This window comes from Macaca fascicularis, chromosome X (genome assembly GCF_037993035.2).
Source record: "Macaca fascicularis isolate 582-1 chromosome X, T2T-MFA8v1.1".
Lineage (NCBI taxonomy): Eukaryota > Metazoa > Chordata > Mammalia > Primates > Cercopithecidae > Macaca > Macaca fascicularis.
Genome location: NC_088395.1, coordinates 32,390,358 through 32,411,046, shown reverse-complemented (window position 1 = coordinate 32,411,046; position 20,689 = coordinate 32,390,358). Strand labels below are relative to the sequence as shown.

The following is a 20,689-nucleotide window of genomic DNA, read 5'->3' as shown; positions in this document are numbered from 1 at the left end:
AGAAATATTGGATATAAATACAAAATTAAGTGATGAATTATTGATATGTGCAGTTTTACTATCATATAGTGTTACTGATAAAAGTAAAAATAACTCAGTTTTGGCATCAGATGAAGTAACTTGGTTCGCTAAAATTAGTATTATCTTCCTTGGAATGCTACAACCTTGAAAAATTATTACATTTGATAGAACTATTTGGGAACAGTTTGTTACTTCTCATTGTGACTATGGACATTAATGGGATATCCATATTCCATTCCCTTTTCTTAGCATAATGGAAATGATTACACATATCATCTATGTTTCTTGCATGATATTACCATCATTCCACATTATGAAATATGCAAGACTAAATTTTTACGAAGGGTATCTCTTATCCTTATAATAGCCTAAAAAGATGAAAATCTGTCAAGCAGCTTTCCTAAGATCCCATAAAATTAGGGGCAGAGGTTCCAGCGTCAAGATGTAGTTTTACTTATTGAATTAACACAGAGTTTTGTTGATTTTTTTTGGTGGTGGGGGTAGTGATAGCGATATTGTTTTGTTTTATTGGTTTCTTCCTTTTTTTGGTTCATTTTTAATGGGAGCCTCCCAATAATGCTGAGAATGCAGTTAAATGGTAACTCCATATACTTACTGTGAGTCTAGAAATAAATTCAAGTTTTATTTTGAATACACTGAATTGGTATTTCTTTCATTGAATAAACATTTATCTAGTGCCTCCTATGTGCCAGACAACACAGAACGTAAAATAACATTGGCAAATCCATAGCAATCATACAAAAGACGTGATATTTGATAAATATAACTCATACAATGAAGGGAAAAAAGAACAAGAATTTATACACAGCAATTTGACCTCCCTTTGCAACACAACAATAAAAAGTGTAATTTTCTCCAATCTAAATTTGCTTTGAAAATATGGAACACCAGCTGGAAGGGAGCTCAGATGGCTTCTGCAGTGGGGTTGGAAATATCCTTCTGAGCATGTCCAGAACAACTGGTTAAAAATAATTAAATCACTTGCACCATCTGTGAGTCATTCTGATTCTTCAATGATTACTTAAGACTCTCGTTGTATGGAACATATTCTGAGAACAGATGAATAAAATCAATTCAAGTGTATATTGTTTTCCACTTTGATTTTCAAAAAATAACAAGGATTATAATTTCAAGTTTGCTAAGTTATCTGTTAATTCTCCTGCCCTCCTTTATGATCCAGTGGCTTTTGAAATATTAAAATATGTTTAAAATTTAGTTTTATGAATAATACAAATTCATGGAGCCTTTATGATATAACATAATTTTGCTTATAAACATTCTATCATTTTTACCCTTTATTTAATCTTTTGAGTATAGTTTAGCACCCATTTAGTAACAGCCAAGAGAACTAAATGGAAGTCCGAGTTGATTGCGTTCTCAAATTTAGCACCATATGCTATAATCATGAGCAGTTTTTAAAATTCTTAAATAGCTATTTTAACACATGTAAAACAGAGGAAAGCTATATTTAGCGGTGACTAATCCATGGATGAAAGATGCATGGATTAAATATAATCCAAGTGCCCATATCTGTACAAACTTAAGATGTTCAGATAATTTGGAGGCATTGTTAACTGGTTTTCTGGATATTAGTGCATGGGTACTTCTTGCCAGAGTAAATTAACGGGGAAAGTTCCAGAAGATCCATAATTTTCCGTAATAATTAGTGCTTTCTTAGTTAATAGAATATCTGGGTAATGAAAAATAAATGAATTACCTAACAAATAGAGTTATCTATAACATATAACTCCATCTGTGACACGTATAATGCTCAAAATGTGTTAACTGATTAGTATCAAGACAATCAAACACACATGAAACGAGTAATATCAGTCACTATATTTTCGTTTCTTCATAGATACACTCGAGTATTTCATATGTGGACAATTAAGAGATCTAGTCCTCTTCATACGTTGACCTCCCTAATGGGAAAGGGTCTCTTTAATCTGCCACAAAGCCCTCCTCTTCTTTAAACTTGCCAAGATGTCTTCTACTTTATGTCATTGCAATTATGTTTCCTCTGACTTGGGTCTCTATTTCTGGATATTTCCTTGCTGGTCTCCTGTCACATTGCAAGATGCAGCATGAACATTATCTCCCCAGGTGGCCTGCCTTCAACAACCTGTTTTATGTCGTTCACAACATCCCTTCTACCCTTAACCATCATGCTCTAGAACATAAGCTAGGCATTTCCCTTCTAATATTTACTGCAATCTGAAAATGTTATATTTGTATGTTAACTTGTTTATAATTTGTCTCCTATCATGAGAATGTAGGCTTGATGAAGGCAGGAGCCTATTCTGTCTTGTTACTATTTCCCCAAGACATAGACTCTATCACAGAGCAGGTATTTAATGAAAATACGTGGAATGAATGATTGAATGAATGAATGTATGACATCTTCCTGTGGAATTCCCTGCAGTTTCAGAGTTGGTTGTTCTATATTTTTATATCAATGGTATCCTAATGCCAGTCTGCCATGGTCCAGAAGTTTTCAATGGTCCATAAGGGAAAGAAAAAAAGCAATTTTTTTTTTTTAGCTTTTCATAAAGCAAAGTTGTTTAATGCAAGAATTGTCCTTTCTTTCAAAATTATGGGTTTCAACAGTTTTGGAGGTATTCAACTGGCCTTTCTTTTTCTTTCTCCTCATTTCATTACAATGTCCTTTACTAGAAAAAGTAAAGGGCAGAGCTTTTGTGATGTTCCCTAATAGTTTTTTAAATAATATTGTTATTGACCTATGAAATACAATGTCCTTAAACCACCAACTTAGAGAAACTTATTTACATGAAGGAATACCATTCCTGCTAAGTTTCTTTATTGGTTGCTTGAAGTTTCAGAATGAGGAAGAGAAAGCATGAAAACCATCACCTCCTATTTGTATGGCCTGTTGGGCAAGCAGTCCTGGCCCCATAACAATTATCCACTGAAATAACATTCTTGAATTTATTTTGTCACATGTGAGGAGCAAAAACAAGAAAAAATACACAAAAATAGTAGAATTAGGGTATCACAACATTTGTCTAATATTGTTCAATGTTAACACTTACAAATAATAAAGGTACCAAAATGGTACTGCTTGTGTACAAATATTTTCATCCTCTGTATTTGAATCTATTTTTGTTTGTTTCAGTGTTAAAAAGAACTCACAGTAGTATCATTTCTTGATGATATTTGGAATCCAAAAATAAATTACTTCAAAACAGAAGTATTATATTTTCTGTCCTTTTCATAACTGAAAACAATGCATCACGATAAAAAACTTAAATACAATGCATTAATGTTATTATGCATGCTTTTTTTACATTCTTCATTTCCCAATAATCATAAGGACTAATAATTAACATAATTATTTGTGATTGACAAGACTCTAACGTTCATCATTTTAGTTAATTATTATTTTAAAAAATAAATTGGATACAAAATAAGCAAATCTGTATTCTGAAAAGTTTTGAGAAGTGAAAAAAGTTTTTTTTTTTTTTTTAATTTAGTAAAATACTTTATTTCTCTTGTAGCTGCTTTTACAAGGAGATTGTGGGGAGGAACAGATATATCCAAGTTCTCAGTTAATTACCTTTTCAAAATATATGATCTAAAATGGAGAGAAAATTGATTGTGTGAATATGATTTTTTAGAGTTAAAGCTTATAAATTCACTGGACAGAACAGTACAATTTTATATTGGAATCCTTGCCATGGGATAATACAATGACTATTATTTCCTGGAACATTGACAGGGAACAAGCTATTTTAGGAGAAACTACCTTGATTGTAAAGTAGAGTATTAAGCCTAAGGTGTCATTAAATTCTCAAAACTTTTAAAAAAGAATTGAGCATAATCTTTAGTAAGAGAAAAATGGTTTTGTTCAGTGATTATTATATTTTGCAAAGTTATAACCTGGCAAACTATATTATTTTGGGAAAATAATATTAAATACAACAGTTTCTATACACATAGTGGCACTTCATTTATTCAGAGGTCAGATGGACATTATTTTAATTTACCTGCAACACAGCCAGGAATCAGGAACGGAGTAAAACAAAAGGCCTCTGGATTCCCAAAATTTATTTTTTAAGATTCATGAAGTCCAAAGCTTACTTATATTTCATTATGAAATGAGTTTACAAATTCTTTTTTGGAGATTTTTTTAAAATTTTGCTCTGATTGAAGAGGTAATTCTAATAAACTTAATTATCTTGTTTTTTTGCCCCTCGTAGCTTTGAAGCCAAAATGGGACAGAAGGAATAAATGACTGAAACAGGAGCTAATAGCTGCAGCCTGGTAGTGAGGTGAAAAAGAACCTATATGTAGGGACACATGGTGTAGGGAAACAATTTAGCACAGGCCAACACAGATGAGAGAGGGAGGGATGGAGGAAGGGAGACAGAACAAATAATTAGTGTTTATAGTTTATTCATATAGTTAGGTAAAGACTTTTTTTTTTTTTTTTTTTTTTTTTTTTTTTTTTTTTTTTTTTTTGGAGACAGATTCTCACCCTGTCATCCAGGCTGGAGTACGGTGGCATGATCTCGGCTCACTGCAACCTCTGCCTCCCAGGTTCAAGTGATTCTCCTGCCTCAGCCTCCTGAGTTGCTGGGATTATAGGTGCCCACCACCATGCCTGGCTAATTTTTGTATTTTTTTTTAATGTAGACAGGGTTTCACCATGTTGGCCAGGCTGGTCTTGAACTCCTGACCTCAAATGATCTGCCTGCCTCGGCCTCCCAAAGTGCTGGGATTACAGGTGTGAGCCATGGCGCCCAGCCCAAGAATCTTTATTATCTTACCTACTATGTGCAAAAGTGTTTAATACATAATGTCATATGGCATATTAGCTTCCTGAATCACATACCACTGCTGCCGGCTAATTTGCATCTCTATATTTACATCTGAGGGTGCATAGGCACAAATAAATGTATTCATATATGTTACACATATGCTTATTTATGTAGCTATGCTCTATGTTATATGCTGTTTACATCTATTAAGTTACTTTGAAAAATATGCCCTTTGGGTTTGAAAAAAATGTCCTCTGAACCCATCAAGATGATTTTTGTAGGTTATTCTCCATCTTTTAGTCGAGTTCCTAAAGTTGTGTTTTTAACTACCTGCTTTTTATTGCAGGTACATTAAATTATTGTGAATATTTCAAAGGAGAATAGAATGCAGGGTAATTCTCAAACTTGTTATTTGGAATTAGGTCAGATAATTTTGTAAATACTATTATCAATATATCACAGCATCATTAGTGTCCCTTCAAGTTAAGGGCATGTAAATAAAGATGGTCTAATGTGTCAGGCCAAAGAAGAAAACTTTTCAGCTTAGCAAAGTGGCTTCAAATACATGGGGAGAATTGAAGCAGTCATTTCAGATGCAAACAAAAAGCTCCATTTTTATGGATTATGATATCCTTAGCTAAATGTTTACTTTGGCTTGGGTATCTTTCTCATTAGTAATACTTATTTAATTAGTTGCTTATAAATTGAACCCAGGAAGTGTAGACTGCAGTGAGCCAAGATTGTGCCATTGCACTCCAGCCTGGGCAACAGAGCGAGACTCCGTCTCAAAAAAAAAATAATAATAATAATAAAGAGTACTTAAGATCCGTTAAAATATATCGAATATTGGATGCTTTCACATAAGAGTGCTATTAGCCATTGGCTGTTAAATTTCCTCATCTCCAGGAATCTCAGGCACCTAAAAATAATTCTTTTTACTTCATGGGCAACAGCAGCCACCAGTCTTTGCCACAACTTGTCTGTCAATTGGGTATGCAGTGAGGGGTACCGATACTGTTTTAGATGATGATGTGAAACGGTTTCAAAATGCTTTCATTCTCCCTTATGAATTTTGTCTTAGTCTATGCTTCCATAATATTGGGAGCCAATTAGTAGTACATGCCTGCCTACAGCTTAAATAGAAGTGAAGTCTATTATGAACAATGAAGTCAATTAGAAAGGGCCATGCCTGCTGATAAATATGTTATATAAAGACTGTATTTACCCTGAAATCTGTGTCTTTTTGCGTCTATTCTTTGGTCCTAGTTCAGAGCTCTGTATGATTATTTTAAATGTATTATGGTATTAGTTTAATAGTTCAATTAATACAAAGGTAGATTAAGGAAACTTTACTCTTCATTTCTTCTGCAGATTCTTCCCCCACTGAGGCAAAAAAAAAAAAAAAAGTCTACAGTTTAGTCTTATCTCTTTGTACTATATTCCATATACTATCCATTCTTACCAATGAATAGTATATATACATATATTTTAGCTTTTAAAAAATATTGCTTTATTCTGTGTATTATTTTAAATATAACAGTCAATTAGAAACATGTTCCCAGGTAATGTATATAGATCTTATACTTTCTTTGTGCAAGTCTTAGAAGATGAATCAAAATGTATTCTATTATTCTTCTACATTTCTGGATTATTATATTTTGATTAGAAAAGGTGGTCTGTCAAATCTTTATGTTTGATCCTTTTAAAAATTTCCTCTCTATATATATTTTTAATGTCCCAGTAAAATAGGAGAATATGCTTTCTCTAGTGTCCACAAAATATGGATTAAATTTAGCTTGTCGGTTTAAAAGCACCTCTATTCTTGTTTTTTTGTTTGTTTTTTTGTTTTTTGTCTATTTTAATCTAACAAATGATGGAAGAGGTGTATGTAAGGTACCAACTACAGCTATGATTGTATCATACTGTCCTTTTATTTCTAGTAATTTTTACCTTATGTAGAATGCAGCCAAATGTTTGGGGCATAGCAGTTAATGACTGCTGTACTTTGGGAGAAAGTGTGATTTTTAACATTACAAGCGTTCTCTGAGAAACATTTAGTGCTTTTTTGGCCTTGAACTATACTTCATTTAATACTATTATTTAGACTTTCACTTTTTAAAAAATGATTTTCTAAATCACCTGTCATTAACACAGCATTGTGGCCTTGTATTTTTATGTTTCTTGTAAACAGCCTATAGATGGAATGTGCATTTTAAACTAGAGTATTTTATCTTTTTATTTATACAAATATTTTTACATCTTTATAGGGTACATGTAATATTTTGTTACATGCATAGAATGTATAATGATTAGGTTAGGATACTTAGGGTATCCATCATCTCAAGTATTTATCATTTCTATGTGTTGGGAATAGTTCAAGTCCTCTCTTCTAGGTATTTGGAAATATACAATACATTGTTGTTGATTATAGTCACCCTACTGTTCTGTCAAACATTAACACTCTTTCTATGCAACTGTGTGTTTGTACCCAGTAACCAGTCTCTCTTCACTAATTCCACCCACCTGCACTCTTCCCAGCCTCTGATATCTATAAAGACAAATATCACATGTTCTTACTAATTTGTGCTTGATCTTATGAACATATAAAATAGAATGATAGATATTTCATCTTTAGATGAGACATTTTAACCAACTTCGTTTTTGTTATAACTCTTGTAACTGTGTATCTGTTTTAATTCCTTGTCATATTGATGGTCATTATTTTATCATTTTATTTACTCTTATCCCTTGTCTATAATTTTATAATTCATCATCATCTTCACTGAACTCTACTGCATCTCTTCTCGCACTTATAGGTTATTTATAAGTTACACTTTGTACTTGCATTTTACTAGTGCTGTTTCCTATTTTGAACAACAATTTTATGCCTATATTTCTGTAGTGTTGCTCCAAAATTAAATAAGAACAATGCCCTCATCACCAAGATGATTTAGTCAGTCAACTCCTCGTTATTTTCAATCAAAGGCAAAATCCTTTAAAAACAAATAATTTAGAAGTTTAGTTCCTGACAACTATAGTTTTCACTTGTAGTATCACATATCTAGTTCAAGATGTCATGTTATTACTTAAATTACACTATCACTTCATAAAATATGACCAAAAACCACACAAGGTTTATTTCCTATCACTGTTTTCTTTTGTACCCTTTATTTCTCTTTGTTTTGAAATCTTTATTATACAATCATCCTTCAGTGTCTGTGGGGCACTGGTTTCAGGACCGCCCTACAGATACCAAAATTCGAGAACACTCAAATTATTTATATAAAATGGCATAGTGTTTGCTAGTAACTATGGACACCCTCCTGAACACTTCAAATCATCTCTAGATTATAGTACCCAATACAATGTAAATGCTATGTAAATAGTTGTTATGCAGTATTGTTTAGGGAATAATGGCAATAAAAATGTTTGTACATGTTCAGTACAGACACAGCCATTCATGTATTTTTGCAAATATGTTCAATCCATGGTTGGTTAAATCCACAAATGTGGAACCCACGGATGCAGAGGGCCAACTGTACTTCATTTTTAATTTGGTTGGAACACATGAGAAATGTTCTCATAAAAACATAAAGGATGTAAACTTTGTAAACCTTGCATTTTTGAAATCTTTACTTGGCAGTCATCGTGATGGATTTATTGGATAGTAACATTCTTTAATATCTCTCCTCTCTTCTTAGTGGTCTCTGTGGGTTATGAAGAATTGTCTTCCATTTTCCATTGTTTTCTTGTTTCAGCTGTCTTCAAGCTACTATTGTTTCCAGCATAGTCTGCTTCTAGTCCAAATATTTATTTGTATTTAACCTTTTTTCTTTCTCTCAAACTCTAAGGGTGCTCTCTGCCCCACCCATTGAAGTACAGAAATTTCATTAAGATATAATTCTAAATGTTTCTAAATATGTGTCCCTATTTTTTATTTTATTTTATTTTGTTTTATTTTATTTTTGAGACAGGGTCCTGCTATTGCCCAAGCTGGAGTGCAGCGATGCAATCATAGCTCACTGCAGCCTCCAACTCCTAGGATCAAGAGATCCTTTTGCCTCAGCCTGCTGAGTGGCTGGGACTACAGGCAATCAATACCATCACTGGCTACTTTTTAAAACATTTTTTGTAGAGACAGTGTCTCACTGTGTTGCCCAGCATGGTCTTGAACTCCTGGAATCAAGAAATCTTCTCACCTCAGCCTCCTAAAGTGCAGGGATTACAGTTGTGAGCCACCGTTCATTCTTTAATTCTTTTTTGCACTTGGATAATATTTTAAATAACCAATTAATATTAATAACTTCTTTAGCTCTGGAAAATTTTCTATTATGATCATTTTAATTATTACAAATCTTCCATCTCTTCTGTTTTCTCATTCTGGTACTTATAGTTGCTTAATAGGTATCCTAGATCTATTCTCTAAGTCTCTTATTTTTTCACTATTAATACCAGTTTATTTCCATTTTTATTTAAGTAGTGACATTTTAATTTGGATTTAGTAGCCTGTCAAAATTACCTTTGTGAAAAAACTAGGCTACAAGTATTTTCTGATAGATATAATACTAGCATTAGAATTATTCATATAATCTTCGTTTTCACATTGTTTAAAATAGAACATATTGTTATATTTTTAATAAGCAATTTGAAAAAGAAATGTTTCTTTTATGATTGCCATTATAAAAGAATATTAATTGAGTGCCCATTAGGTAACTTTAACCATATTAAGTACTAGACAGCCCTTTGGACAGAGACTGAGTAGAATAAAAAAACCATTATAGAACATACTTTGGTATTAACCTTATCTATAAATAAAATGTATTATTCTCTAGATTAGCACTGTCCAATAGAACTTTCTGAGATGATGGCAATGTTCTATATCTACACTGTCCAATAAAGTAGCTATTAAGGCTACTGAGAACTTAAAACACGGCTAGTAAAAACAGATGTACTAAATTTTTAATTGTATTTCCTTTTAAATAATTTAGATTTACATTTCTTTAGTCAAGTATAGTTAATGACTACCATACTGGATAGTGTAATTATAGGCATCTTTACTATCACTCACATTTCTAATAAAGAGAATACTTTATTGTAAAACATAATTATGACACATGCATATTTAGACATAGATACTGAGTTGCCACATTAATCTAGAGATAGTGTTTACATTTTCTGAGGGGTGTGATAAATGTAGTATAGAAATAAAAGTGTGAGTTTATTCTGAAAAATCTACTCAAGTTAACAGATCCACAAGGCAACAGAATTTAAAACTGATATAGTAGTGTGAAATATAACTGCAGAATTTAAGGTATTTCCATACTTATTTTTTCTTGTGTTATTTTTATTTTCACACTGAATTAAGTATAGGTATGTATGTGGGGTGGAGGGAGGGTTCAATTTGCTTGTCAACAAAAAAGATTGCTATAACAAGTATTCCCAAGCTGACATTTTGGAATAGCTTACAATAAAAAATATCTCCTGGATATATAAAGGAAAACTTTTATGAGAAGAGTTTGGGAAGAATTATCAAAGATTAAAATGATTTTTTAATAGGAGTCTTCTCATAGCCTTCAATTTGCTAATAGACATTGTGACACCCATGAAGAAGCTAAAATTAGTATATTCTAATATTGTCTATCATTACCTCAAATAATTGCTTATGTTTGTATTCATGTATAATGAGTTACATTAATACCTAAAAGACAACTTAAGAACCTAAACATGCATGTACAGTAGCATGTAGCTAATGTGCTATGAATTGGAGAAATGTGACGTAGTGAAATCAGATATACCTTTTAAATCTATGACAATAAATATTGCATTATGAAATGAGGAAATATTCCTGTTTGAATTCTGAATATTCCTAAATATAAATTATATTATAAATGTAGATCCTGGCAATTCTAGCCACATGTCTATCTTATAATTATCCTGTTAAGTTGATACTGGTTTCTTCATTAATTTATCCAACAGATATTTTTGATAATATACTGTATGCTAGATAGTAGGCATGAGTCTTTGCTGCATTTGTTTGCTGCCTTATAAGTTGGCTAAGGTATATAACCTTATCTATTAATTCATAGGTTATTTTTTGGAGATGGTTTTACAAGGCAGGCCATGATTGTTGGTGCTTATATATTGATGCTTATCATGGTGGCAAACAAAGCCGTTTTCTTTCTCTTCTTTCACAGGCCATACTTAGTGACTGAAATTTTATCAAGTTACTAATTTATGTTAATTCTTTGAAAACCTTTATAAAAATGCAAATGTTGTCCTTTGAAAGAAAAGACTTTAAACCACTATAAGGCATTAACACATTTTCCAGATTCAGTTTATCAGCTTAATTATATAGTAATTGAGCTTGGCCCTGAGGAATTAGGTAAATTTCATGGTGTAGGAAGTAAGAATCAACATGAGGCAGGTCAATGAGCAGGTCTGTGCAGACCTTTTATATAGGATGCTATTTATACCTGGCCTTCTAGAAGTAGGGCGTATTTAAAGACTGGCAAATCCAGCATCATCTGCGTATCTTTTTCACTGATAGCCTGCCCTGCTTTAAAATTTTATTCTAATTTTAGAAAAATAATATGGGTATAAAGGATTATTTTCTTTCATATTTTACCTTGATTATTTTATGTATTTTAGTGAGTTTTATTCTTTTTTTAAAAAGGGGATAAATTATATTGTTGATCAATTCTTAATAATTATTCTGAGGTGGACATGCCCTTTTTTTCGTTACATAGCTTCATATAAGCAATTTGATAGATGATGCAATAGGAAGGGGGAGATCACATAAGAGCAAACGCTCTCTCATTGCTATTTTCTCTATGCAGGGTCATAACCAATATGCTTAGACTCATTAGATTGATTATTCAAGGTCTTTTTACCCAGTGACTTGACTAAAACATACAAAACAAAGTATCGTCAGAATGCTGTTACTGTCATGCCATTATATGTATCCAAAACAGTGACAATGCAGATTATAAACCATACCCATCTCATCTGCATCATATTCTTTTGTTTTTATGCTTTATTGTTTGAGGGCTTTTTAATCACTCTGGACTGATACAATATTTTTGCCAAATTTTATTGTGATTTGCATTTTTATGCTTATAATGTCTTATATAATGCTTATAATATTATAATTATCCAGGGGAAATAAATTAAAAATTCCTCAACTTTCTTTATTACTGTAATGATTCCTAGAAGGAAACTTGTCTTTCTCTGAAGACTTGTGAAGCTAACAGAGCTACTTGTCTAAGAAAACTTAAGTCTTTCCATTTATGGCCCATCAGAACCTACTTAAAGCCTGCAGTCCTATTTTGGATTTACATATCATTGTGTTATTACTTTTAAATAATCCATAATATCTAAGAATGTCCTTTTGAGGAAAGATAATCAGATATAAACTGACATACTTTCATATTATGGCTCATAGATTTTCATTTTATAGCTCACAGTAAATCATTAATAAATCATCTTACTTTGAGGATTTGCTTATCTTCATCTTCATTAACACCAATGAAGTTAAAAAAAATGGCTCCATCACTATTTGTTTTTGGTCAAGGTAATAGTCTATTTTTTTAGTTAGACTTTTGATGCATTGATATATTTTTCATGTGCCATATTTATATGAGATATGTAGTTATTTTTGTGGCATATGTCATAATAATATGTCATATAGCACATTTTTCTTCTTGAGTTTCTTTGACCTCATAACTCATAAATGGGTCGGTAACCTCAATGCATTTAAAGGAGAGAGAAGTCTTTTAAATCATGGAGGAAAACATTTTGTTTAAAAACCTAGACATAATGCACCATTTGTTTCAAAACAGGATTGCTTTTATCCTAGGCAGTTATGGCCCTTCAAGAAACAAATTTTATGTAATGAAAAGAATGTGATAACTGAAGTTTCAGATAAATGAAAGTTTATTTAAAGCATTGTGAGTGATACCTGTGCCTACTTACACAGCTCAAAATCTCAAAACTGTTTTGACTTAAAGTTTAGATCACACAAATCATCATTTTGTTCTATAACAATCATTAAGCATTGATTGAACTTTTCGTTTTTAAATAAAAATAGGCATTTTATGGTTTCTTTCACATATCTTTTTTGTTTCTAGAAAATGAGGCTAGTGTATTATTTGGGGTATATATAGCTAAAAATGAAAATAAACACAAATAAAATCAATTAGTCAGATTATAGCATTTCCTTGCTAATGATGCATGAGTATCTATAATGATATAAGGTAAAGAACATTAACAAAAGCAAGTTGAGTTTCAAAAGGTTGGACAGGATTTGTACACATCAGAACTCAGAAGGATATAATTATTCAAGGCAGAGTTAATGAAATTCAAATGAAAAGGATTAATCTGAATGAGTACATAGATTTTGCATAAAGAAGAGAAAATAAACATATTTCCAATTACACTGATTTTTAAATAGCTGTCTGAAATTTTTATTAAACCAAACTGAAAGTCATTCAATGGATGTAGTTTACTCATTATAGATTTGTGTGACTGTTTCAATAGGAGTGCTATACTTTTAAGGAATAGATAGTAAACTAGATCTCCAAATGTCTGGTTCTCTTTTGATTCAGTTTGTGGTAGTTTCTTGTATATGAAAATTACAAAAGTCTATATATTAAACATTATTGTGTATATCAGATTGCTATAATAAATGAGAATGTTCAAACTTAATAAAACGGAATTTTCTAGAAAATGAGTTCACAGTTTCCCAGTGGTGTCAAAAAGTTACTTTGGAATATGTCTATTTCTCATGAAAATTACAGGATCAACCCTTAGTTTTCTCTAGTCAGTTGATCTGTACCACTTAATATCTGTTATCTATGATGACTGGACACTATGTATTAAGATAATAAATCCTTCAATAGATCTGTCATCATTAAATATATTTAATGTATAACATTAACCTTTTAGACTTTATAACATATAGCTGAAGCATTTTAGAAATTACAGGTATTCTAATTTATAATGGAAAGAAAAAATTTTTAAAAGATTACTTAATTATCAGTAGTATAGGGTAGGAATGATTTTTCTCATTCAGATTTTTCTAAAGTAATAAACTATACCTTTTTATTGATTATGTTCAACCATAAGAATTTTAATATTTCTAAGTGTTCTAGAAAATTTGTTCATGCCATGGCTGAACATGGAGGAATTATTTCCGTGAATTGACACTGATTGCTCTATGGCTTATTTGTGACAATCTTGAAAATAATCACAATATGCATATTATTAGAGCATTCTCAACCTGCAGTTCAATGACTAATGTTTCTTTGAAGAGTATTTCAGTCAGGTTAATAAAAGTTTCTTCATTATTAAAAAGTTTGTAAAAAATGATTTCTAGAACCAGATATAGAATTATAATTGTCACTTATTTTGAGATCTAAAATTTTTTTAAAAATTGAACTCTTGTACACAGAGAGTAAAAGGATGGTTACCAGAAAAATTGGCAATTTAAATAGATGTCACATAACTTCTTCTAAAAGACATTTTCATTGAAAGATAGGTGAAAATGGTTTTTAGTTTAATGTTCTGAAGAATATTTATTAAATCGGTATATAATAATCTATGGCAGACACATGGGATCAGGTGGAGGAAAGCTTAACAGATGAGAAGCCAGAGTACGGTGTGCTGCCTATATTCTTTAAGCCCTGGTTTAGGACTGTGATTAATACTAGATCTTATTCGCTGAGACGCAGAATTCTGGTCTTAGAGCATGAATTCTTATTTTTAAGTAAATTTCATTTTCAATTTATGCAGTGTCACTGAATGATTTTTTTCTTTTTAAAAATTATACTTAAGTTATGGGATTCATGTACAGAACGTGCAGGTTTGTTACATAGGTATACATGTTCCATGGTGGTTTGCTGCACCCATCAACCCGTCATCTACATTAGGTATTTCTCCTAATGCTATCCCTACCCTTGCCCCCAACCCCGCGACAGGCCCCAGTGTGTGATGTTCCCCTCCCTGTGCCCATATGTTTTCATTGTTCGACTCCCACTTACCAGTGAGAACATGTGGTGTTTGGTTTTCTGTTCCTGTGTTAGTTTGCTGAGAATGATGGTTTCTAGTTTCATCCATGTTCCTGCAAAGGACACAAACTCATTCTTTTTTATGGCTGTATAGTATTCCATGGTGTATATGTGTCAATTTTCTTTATCCAGTCTATCATTGATGGACATTTGGGTTGGTTCCAATTCTTTGCTATTGTGGACAGTGCTGCAATAAACATACGTGTTCATGTGTCATTATAGTAGGATGATTTATAATCCCTTGGGTATATATCCAGTAATGGGATTGCTGGGTCAAATGGTATTTCTGGTTCTAGATCCTTGAGAAATTGGCACACTGTCTTCCACAGTGGTGGAACTAATTTACACTCCCACCAACCATGTAAAAGCGTTCCTATTCTGCACATCCTCTCCAGCATCTGTTGTTTCCTGACTTTTTAGTGACCACCATTCTAACTGGCATGAGATGCTATCTCATTGTGGTTTTGATGCATATCTCTAATGACCAGTGATGGTGAGCTTTTTTTCATGTTTGTTGGCCTCATAAATGTCTTCTTTTGAGAAGTGTCTGTTCATATCCTTTGCCCGCTTTCTGATGGGGTTGTTTTTTTCTTGTGAATTTGTTTAAGTTCTTTATAGATTCTGGATATTAGCTCTTTGTCAGATGGATAGATTGCAAAAATTTTCTCCCATTCTGTAGGTTGCCTGTTCACTCTGATGATAGTTTCTTTTGCTGTGCAAAAGCTCTTTAGTTTAATTAGATCCCATTTGTCAATTTTGGCTTTTTTTGCCTTTGCTTTTGGTTTAGTCATGAAGTTTTTGCCCATGCCTGTGTCCTGAATGGCATTGCCTAGGTTTTCTTCTAGAGTTTTTATGGTTTTAGGTCTTAGGTTTAAGTCTTTAATCCATCGTGAGTTAATTTTTGTATAAAGTGTAGGAAAGGGATCCAGTTTCCGTTTTCTGCATATGGCTAGCCAATTTTCCCAGCACCATTTATTAAATAGGGAATCCTTTCCCCATTGCTTGTTTTTGTCAGGTTTGTCAAAGATCAGATGGTTGTAGATGTGTCGTGTTATTTCTGAGGCCTCTGTTCTGTTCCATTGGTCTATATGTTTTGCTACCAGTACCAGTCTGTTTTGGTTACTGTAGCCTTGTAGTATAGTTTGAAGTCAGATAGTGTGATGCCTCCAGCTTTGTTATTCTTGCTTAGGATTGTCTTGGCTATATGGGCTCTTTTTTGGTTCCATATGAAATGTAAAGTAGTTTGTTCTAATTCTGTGAAGAAAGTCAATGGTAGCTTGATGAAAGTAGCATTGAATCTATAAATTAGTTTGGGCACTATGGCCACTTTCATGATATTGATTCTTCCTTTCCATAAGCATGGAATGTTTTTACATTTGTTTGGGTCCTCTCTTATTTCCTTGAGCAGTTGTTTGTCGTTCTCCTTGAAGAGGTCCTTCACTTCCCTGGTAAGTTGTGTTCCTAGGTATTATTTTATTTTCTTTGTAGCAATTTTAAATGGGAGTTCTCTCATTATTTGGCTCTCTCTTTGTTATTGGTGTATAGGAATGCTTGTGATTTTTGCACATTGATTTTGTATCCTGAGACTTTGCTGAAGTTTCTTATCAGCTTAAAGAGTCTTTGGGCTGAGACGATGGGGTTTTCTAAATATACAATCATGTCATCTGCAAACAGAGACAATTTGGCTTCCTATCTTCCTATTTGAATATCTTTATTTCTTTCTCTTACCTGATTGCCCTGGCCAGAACTTCCAATACTATGTTGAATAGGAGTGATGAGAGAGGGCAGCCTTGTCTTGTGCCAGTTTTCAAAGGGAATGCTTCCAGCTTTTGCCCATTCAGTATGATACTGGCTGTGGGTTTGTCATAAATAGCTGTTAATATTTTGAGATTTGTTCCATCAATAACTAGTTTATTGAGTGTTTTTAATATGAAGGGGTGTTAACTTTTATTGAAGGCCTTTTCTGCGTCTATTGAGATAATCAAGTGTGTTTTTTTGTCATTGGTTCTGTTTATGTGATGGATTACATTTGTTGATTTGTGTATGCTGAATCAGCCTTGCATCACAGGGATGAAGTCTACTCGATTGTGGTGGATATGCTTTTTAATGTGCTACTGGATTTGGTTTGTCAGTATTTTATTGAGGATTTTCTTTTTTTGTTGTTGTGTCTGTGCCAGGTTTTGGTATCAGGATGCTGCTGGCCTCATAAAAAGAGTTGGGGAGGAGTCCCTTTTTTTTTTTCTATTGCTTGGGATAATTTTAGAAGGAATGGTACCAGCTCCTCTTTGTACCTCTGGTAGAATTCGGCTGTGAATCTGTCTGGTCCTGGGCTTTTTTTCTTTTTTTCGGTTGGTAGGCTATTAATTACTGCCTCAATTTCAGAACTTGTTATTGGTCTATTCAGAGATTTAAACTCTTCCTGGTTTAGTCTTGGGAGAGTGTATGTGTCCAGGTTTTTATCTATTTCTTCTAGATTTTCTAGTTTGTGTTTATAGTCATCTCTGATGATACTTTGTATTTCTGTGGGATCAGTGGTGATATTCCATTTATCATTTTTTATTGTGTCTATTTGATTCTCTTTTCTTCTTTATTAGTCTGATTAGTGGTCTATCTATTTTGTTAATCTTTTCAAAAAACCAGCTCCTGGATTCATTGGTAAATCTCATTTTTATTTAAAGTTCCTTTATGCAAATGCCAAAGTCGTCAAACTTTGGGTTTGAGATTTTGTTTAAGGAAGTTAAATACAAGTTAGCAAACAAAAGTGAGTGTATTTTGAGTGTCTTTTTCTTTATTGTATTTGACCATACAGCTAAGTTTCTTGCTATACTATATTTATTAAGCAGCAATATGAATTTAAGGTAGCTGAGAGCATCTCAAATGAAAGTAATGAAGACTGAGAAAACTACATATCAAAGAAGAATCAGAAAATAGATATAAAGATCTTAGAATTATTTTTCTTTTAAGAAAAAATGATGAGGACATGCATCAAAACTTTTTTGAATTCCCACTTCTTTTTTAAGGCCACACAGATTTTTTTCTAAATATTTTCAAGATATGTCCAATTCTGAAACAATTCCCTCGATTAAACAACAAAATAAGTAAATAAATAAATAAATGAAAAACTACAACTTGTCCTCTACTCCATTCCTGATAACAAAAACCTTTGTTTTCCAAAAACTTATAGGCATAAAATGTATATCATTAAAAGCAAATATAATTGCACCATTAAATAAGTATTATAGGAAATATGCTTGCTTTAGATGATGTGAAGCTATCTTTACCGCAGAGGTTAAAGCAACTAATGCGAATAAGACAAGCTTATTAACTTGTGAATTTTATTAAGAACAACATAATGGTCGTCAACCAATGTAATGCATGCAAAACACAAGCTTGTGTTACTTGTGCTGTTGATTCTACTAAGTGGTTAATGAGTCAGTGACAATTTCACATTCAAATAGCCTGCTGAGTTATTTTTCTTTTAAATGGGTAAAATGCTTATTATGAAATAGAGAAATTAAGAATTTCTTAAGAAATCTGTTAAATTCTGAATTTTATTTATCAAACTCTGGCTCAAGTTTCTAATATCCTTTTAAATGTAAATGAGAAATATATGTACATTATTCCATTGATCATGAAGGAATGTGTGCCATGGGTTTGGTCAAGATATACACAATAAAACAAATGTTGTAAAAGGTTTATTTATTTAAAAGCTAATTTGTGCAATTCTGTGAATTTGCTATATCACAAGTAGATGAGATATCTAAATTAGAATTATTTCATTTTTTGTATCATGTAAGAATTGAGTATGAAAATCCTAGGTCAGAGAAATTAAAACATAAATTGACGAGCTTATACATTTCACTCATTTTTGTGTGGGGTTCAGTCTAGGATCCCCAAAGTCCAATTTATTACATTATTGCAAAAATGAGTATCGTGTTGTCGTAAAAGGCTGTGCAGTAATAAATGGCTATTTTAGCATGCTTATCGTCTGAACTTCCCCAGAGACCCTACCACTGAAACCCTCAGGTGACCTCATCAATAGGCAGGTGGCAGTTGATCAATTCTAGACAAAGTTACTGGGAGAATAATTTGAATTACAAGAATTTTGCTGCCTATAGTGTAGACAGAAGAGAGTAGAGGTCATCCATCTTTCGAATTTGCGTGCCAAGTAGTATTTATTTTTTGCTCTTATAAGGAATAGGGAAAGAGGCATTACTGGGAAACTCCAAAAGGACTCTGGAGCTGGAAATTCTCGTCATGTCTAGCACTTGGATCCCAGTCAGAAAAGTGTAGGTGCAAGAGAAGAGGCTAGTGCTCCCGTATATCTCGGGACATTCTGGAGTTCTTTTTAAAATACAAATTCCACAGTCAGTTCTGCTCATATGCACCTTAATTAGCAGCTTAACTTAGCAAGAGAGTAGCAACAAAAGCAGGAGCTAATGTCTAGAATTTGGAGGAGAAGAGGGCTTTAATACAGTTACATACCAGCCTAACTACTTTGTATCTGTTGTATCTCAATGAAGATTGGGGGAAAATGTATAGGAAAGTTGCCTTTGTTACCAATAAAACAGATATGAACCCCCTTCACCCAGTTCCATACCTGGATTTCTAGGAAAATTAGAATTTTAAATGCCAGTTGCAAATTAGAATTAGAAATTAAAATGCTGGTTGCAAAAATCATCGTTTTCTTAGGATAAAACTACTCTCCTTATGACCTCATGGTCTTTCATCTTATATTCATGGTGCTAATATGTGTGTATCGCTTATTATAAAATGCTTCTAACACTTTTTGGAAGAAGCAGGTATATAATTAATAACCTTTTTACTAGACTTATCATCATGAGGTTTTGAATCTAGTTTCAGCCCAGTTTGTAGATTCACTTGTCAGCTGTAGAATGAGAGCTATATAAACTCAATAGAGGAGTTTTCACCATTAGGAAGCTAAAAGAATTGTTCTTTCGTATATCTATACCAGCACACTGTCCGTGAAGAAACGATGATGGTTATGACTGAAGACATGCCTTTGGAAATTTCTTATGTGCCTTCTACTTACCTGACTGAAATCACTCATGTCTCACAAGCCCTATCAGAAGTGGAACAACTTCTCAATGCTCCTGACCTCTGTGCTAAGGACTTTGAAGATCTCTTTAAGCAAGAGGAGTCTCTGAAGGTAAAAGCAAAGCACTTTCATTCAGATTTTACAAGGTGATCATACCAATCATTCATAATGCCAGAACAGTTGACTTACATTTTATACATCATGATGGCATTTTGACTTACATATGGAATTCTTAAAAATACTTTATAGTGTGATTAGCTTCAGAAATCTTGGGTAGAAGCACCTAAGTTAGAAGATGTATTTTACAATATTTAGTGTTGAGAGACATCCTAAAATGAAGAAATGCACGAAAATAATCATTTTATACATGCAGTACGGATAGAAAGGAACCCCTAGAAAACAAACTTATATGGAGGAACAGTTTATTCCTAGCTAATGGATTATTTTCCTTTCATTTTCCAAAAAGGGAAATTAGATTTTTCATTTATATCTAATGTGCATTGTTTTTGTTTTATATTTTTTGTATACTTATTCAATTTCAAATTAATGTCAATACCTATTCTATAATATATGGAATAAAATTGAATAGAAATCAATAAAATATTTTCTTTATAACTGCTAGCAAAAGGCTACCAACAAAATCCATCTGTTTTCAAACCACCAGCAGCAAGTTACTGCATTCTGAAGTAAGACAAATCATGATAAGGAAAGAGGCTATGAATTTTAGAAGGCAGTGTCTGAAGATA

The 20,689-nt window shown here is 32.5% G+C and overlaps 1 protein-coding gene across 14 annotated transcripts in view; it reads left to right on the top strand.

Moving 5' to 3' along the window:
- The window catches only part of DMD (dystrophin), a 2,153,717-nt gene that overhangs the window by 898,901 nt on the left and 1,234,127 nt on the right, over positions 1-20,689 (top strand). For all 14 annotated transcript variants that reach the window (XM_015443662.3, XM_065538825.1, XM_065538826.1 and 11 more), the window contains one exon: positions 19,860-20,054. In XM_015443662.3, coding sequence (XP_015299148.3) covers positions 19,860-20,054 — 195 coding nt within the window. The remainder of the gene's footprint in view (positions 1-19,859; positions 20,055-20,689) is intronic.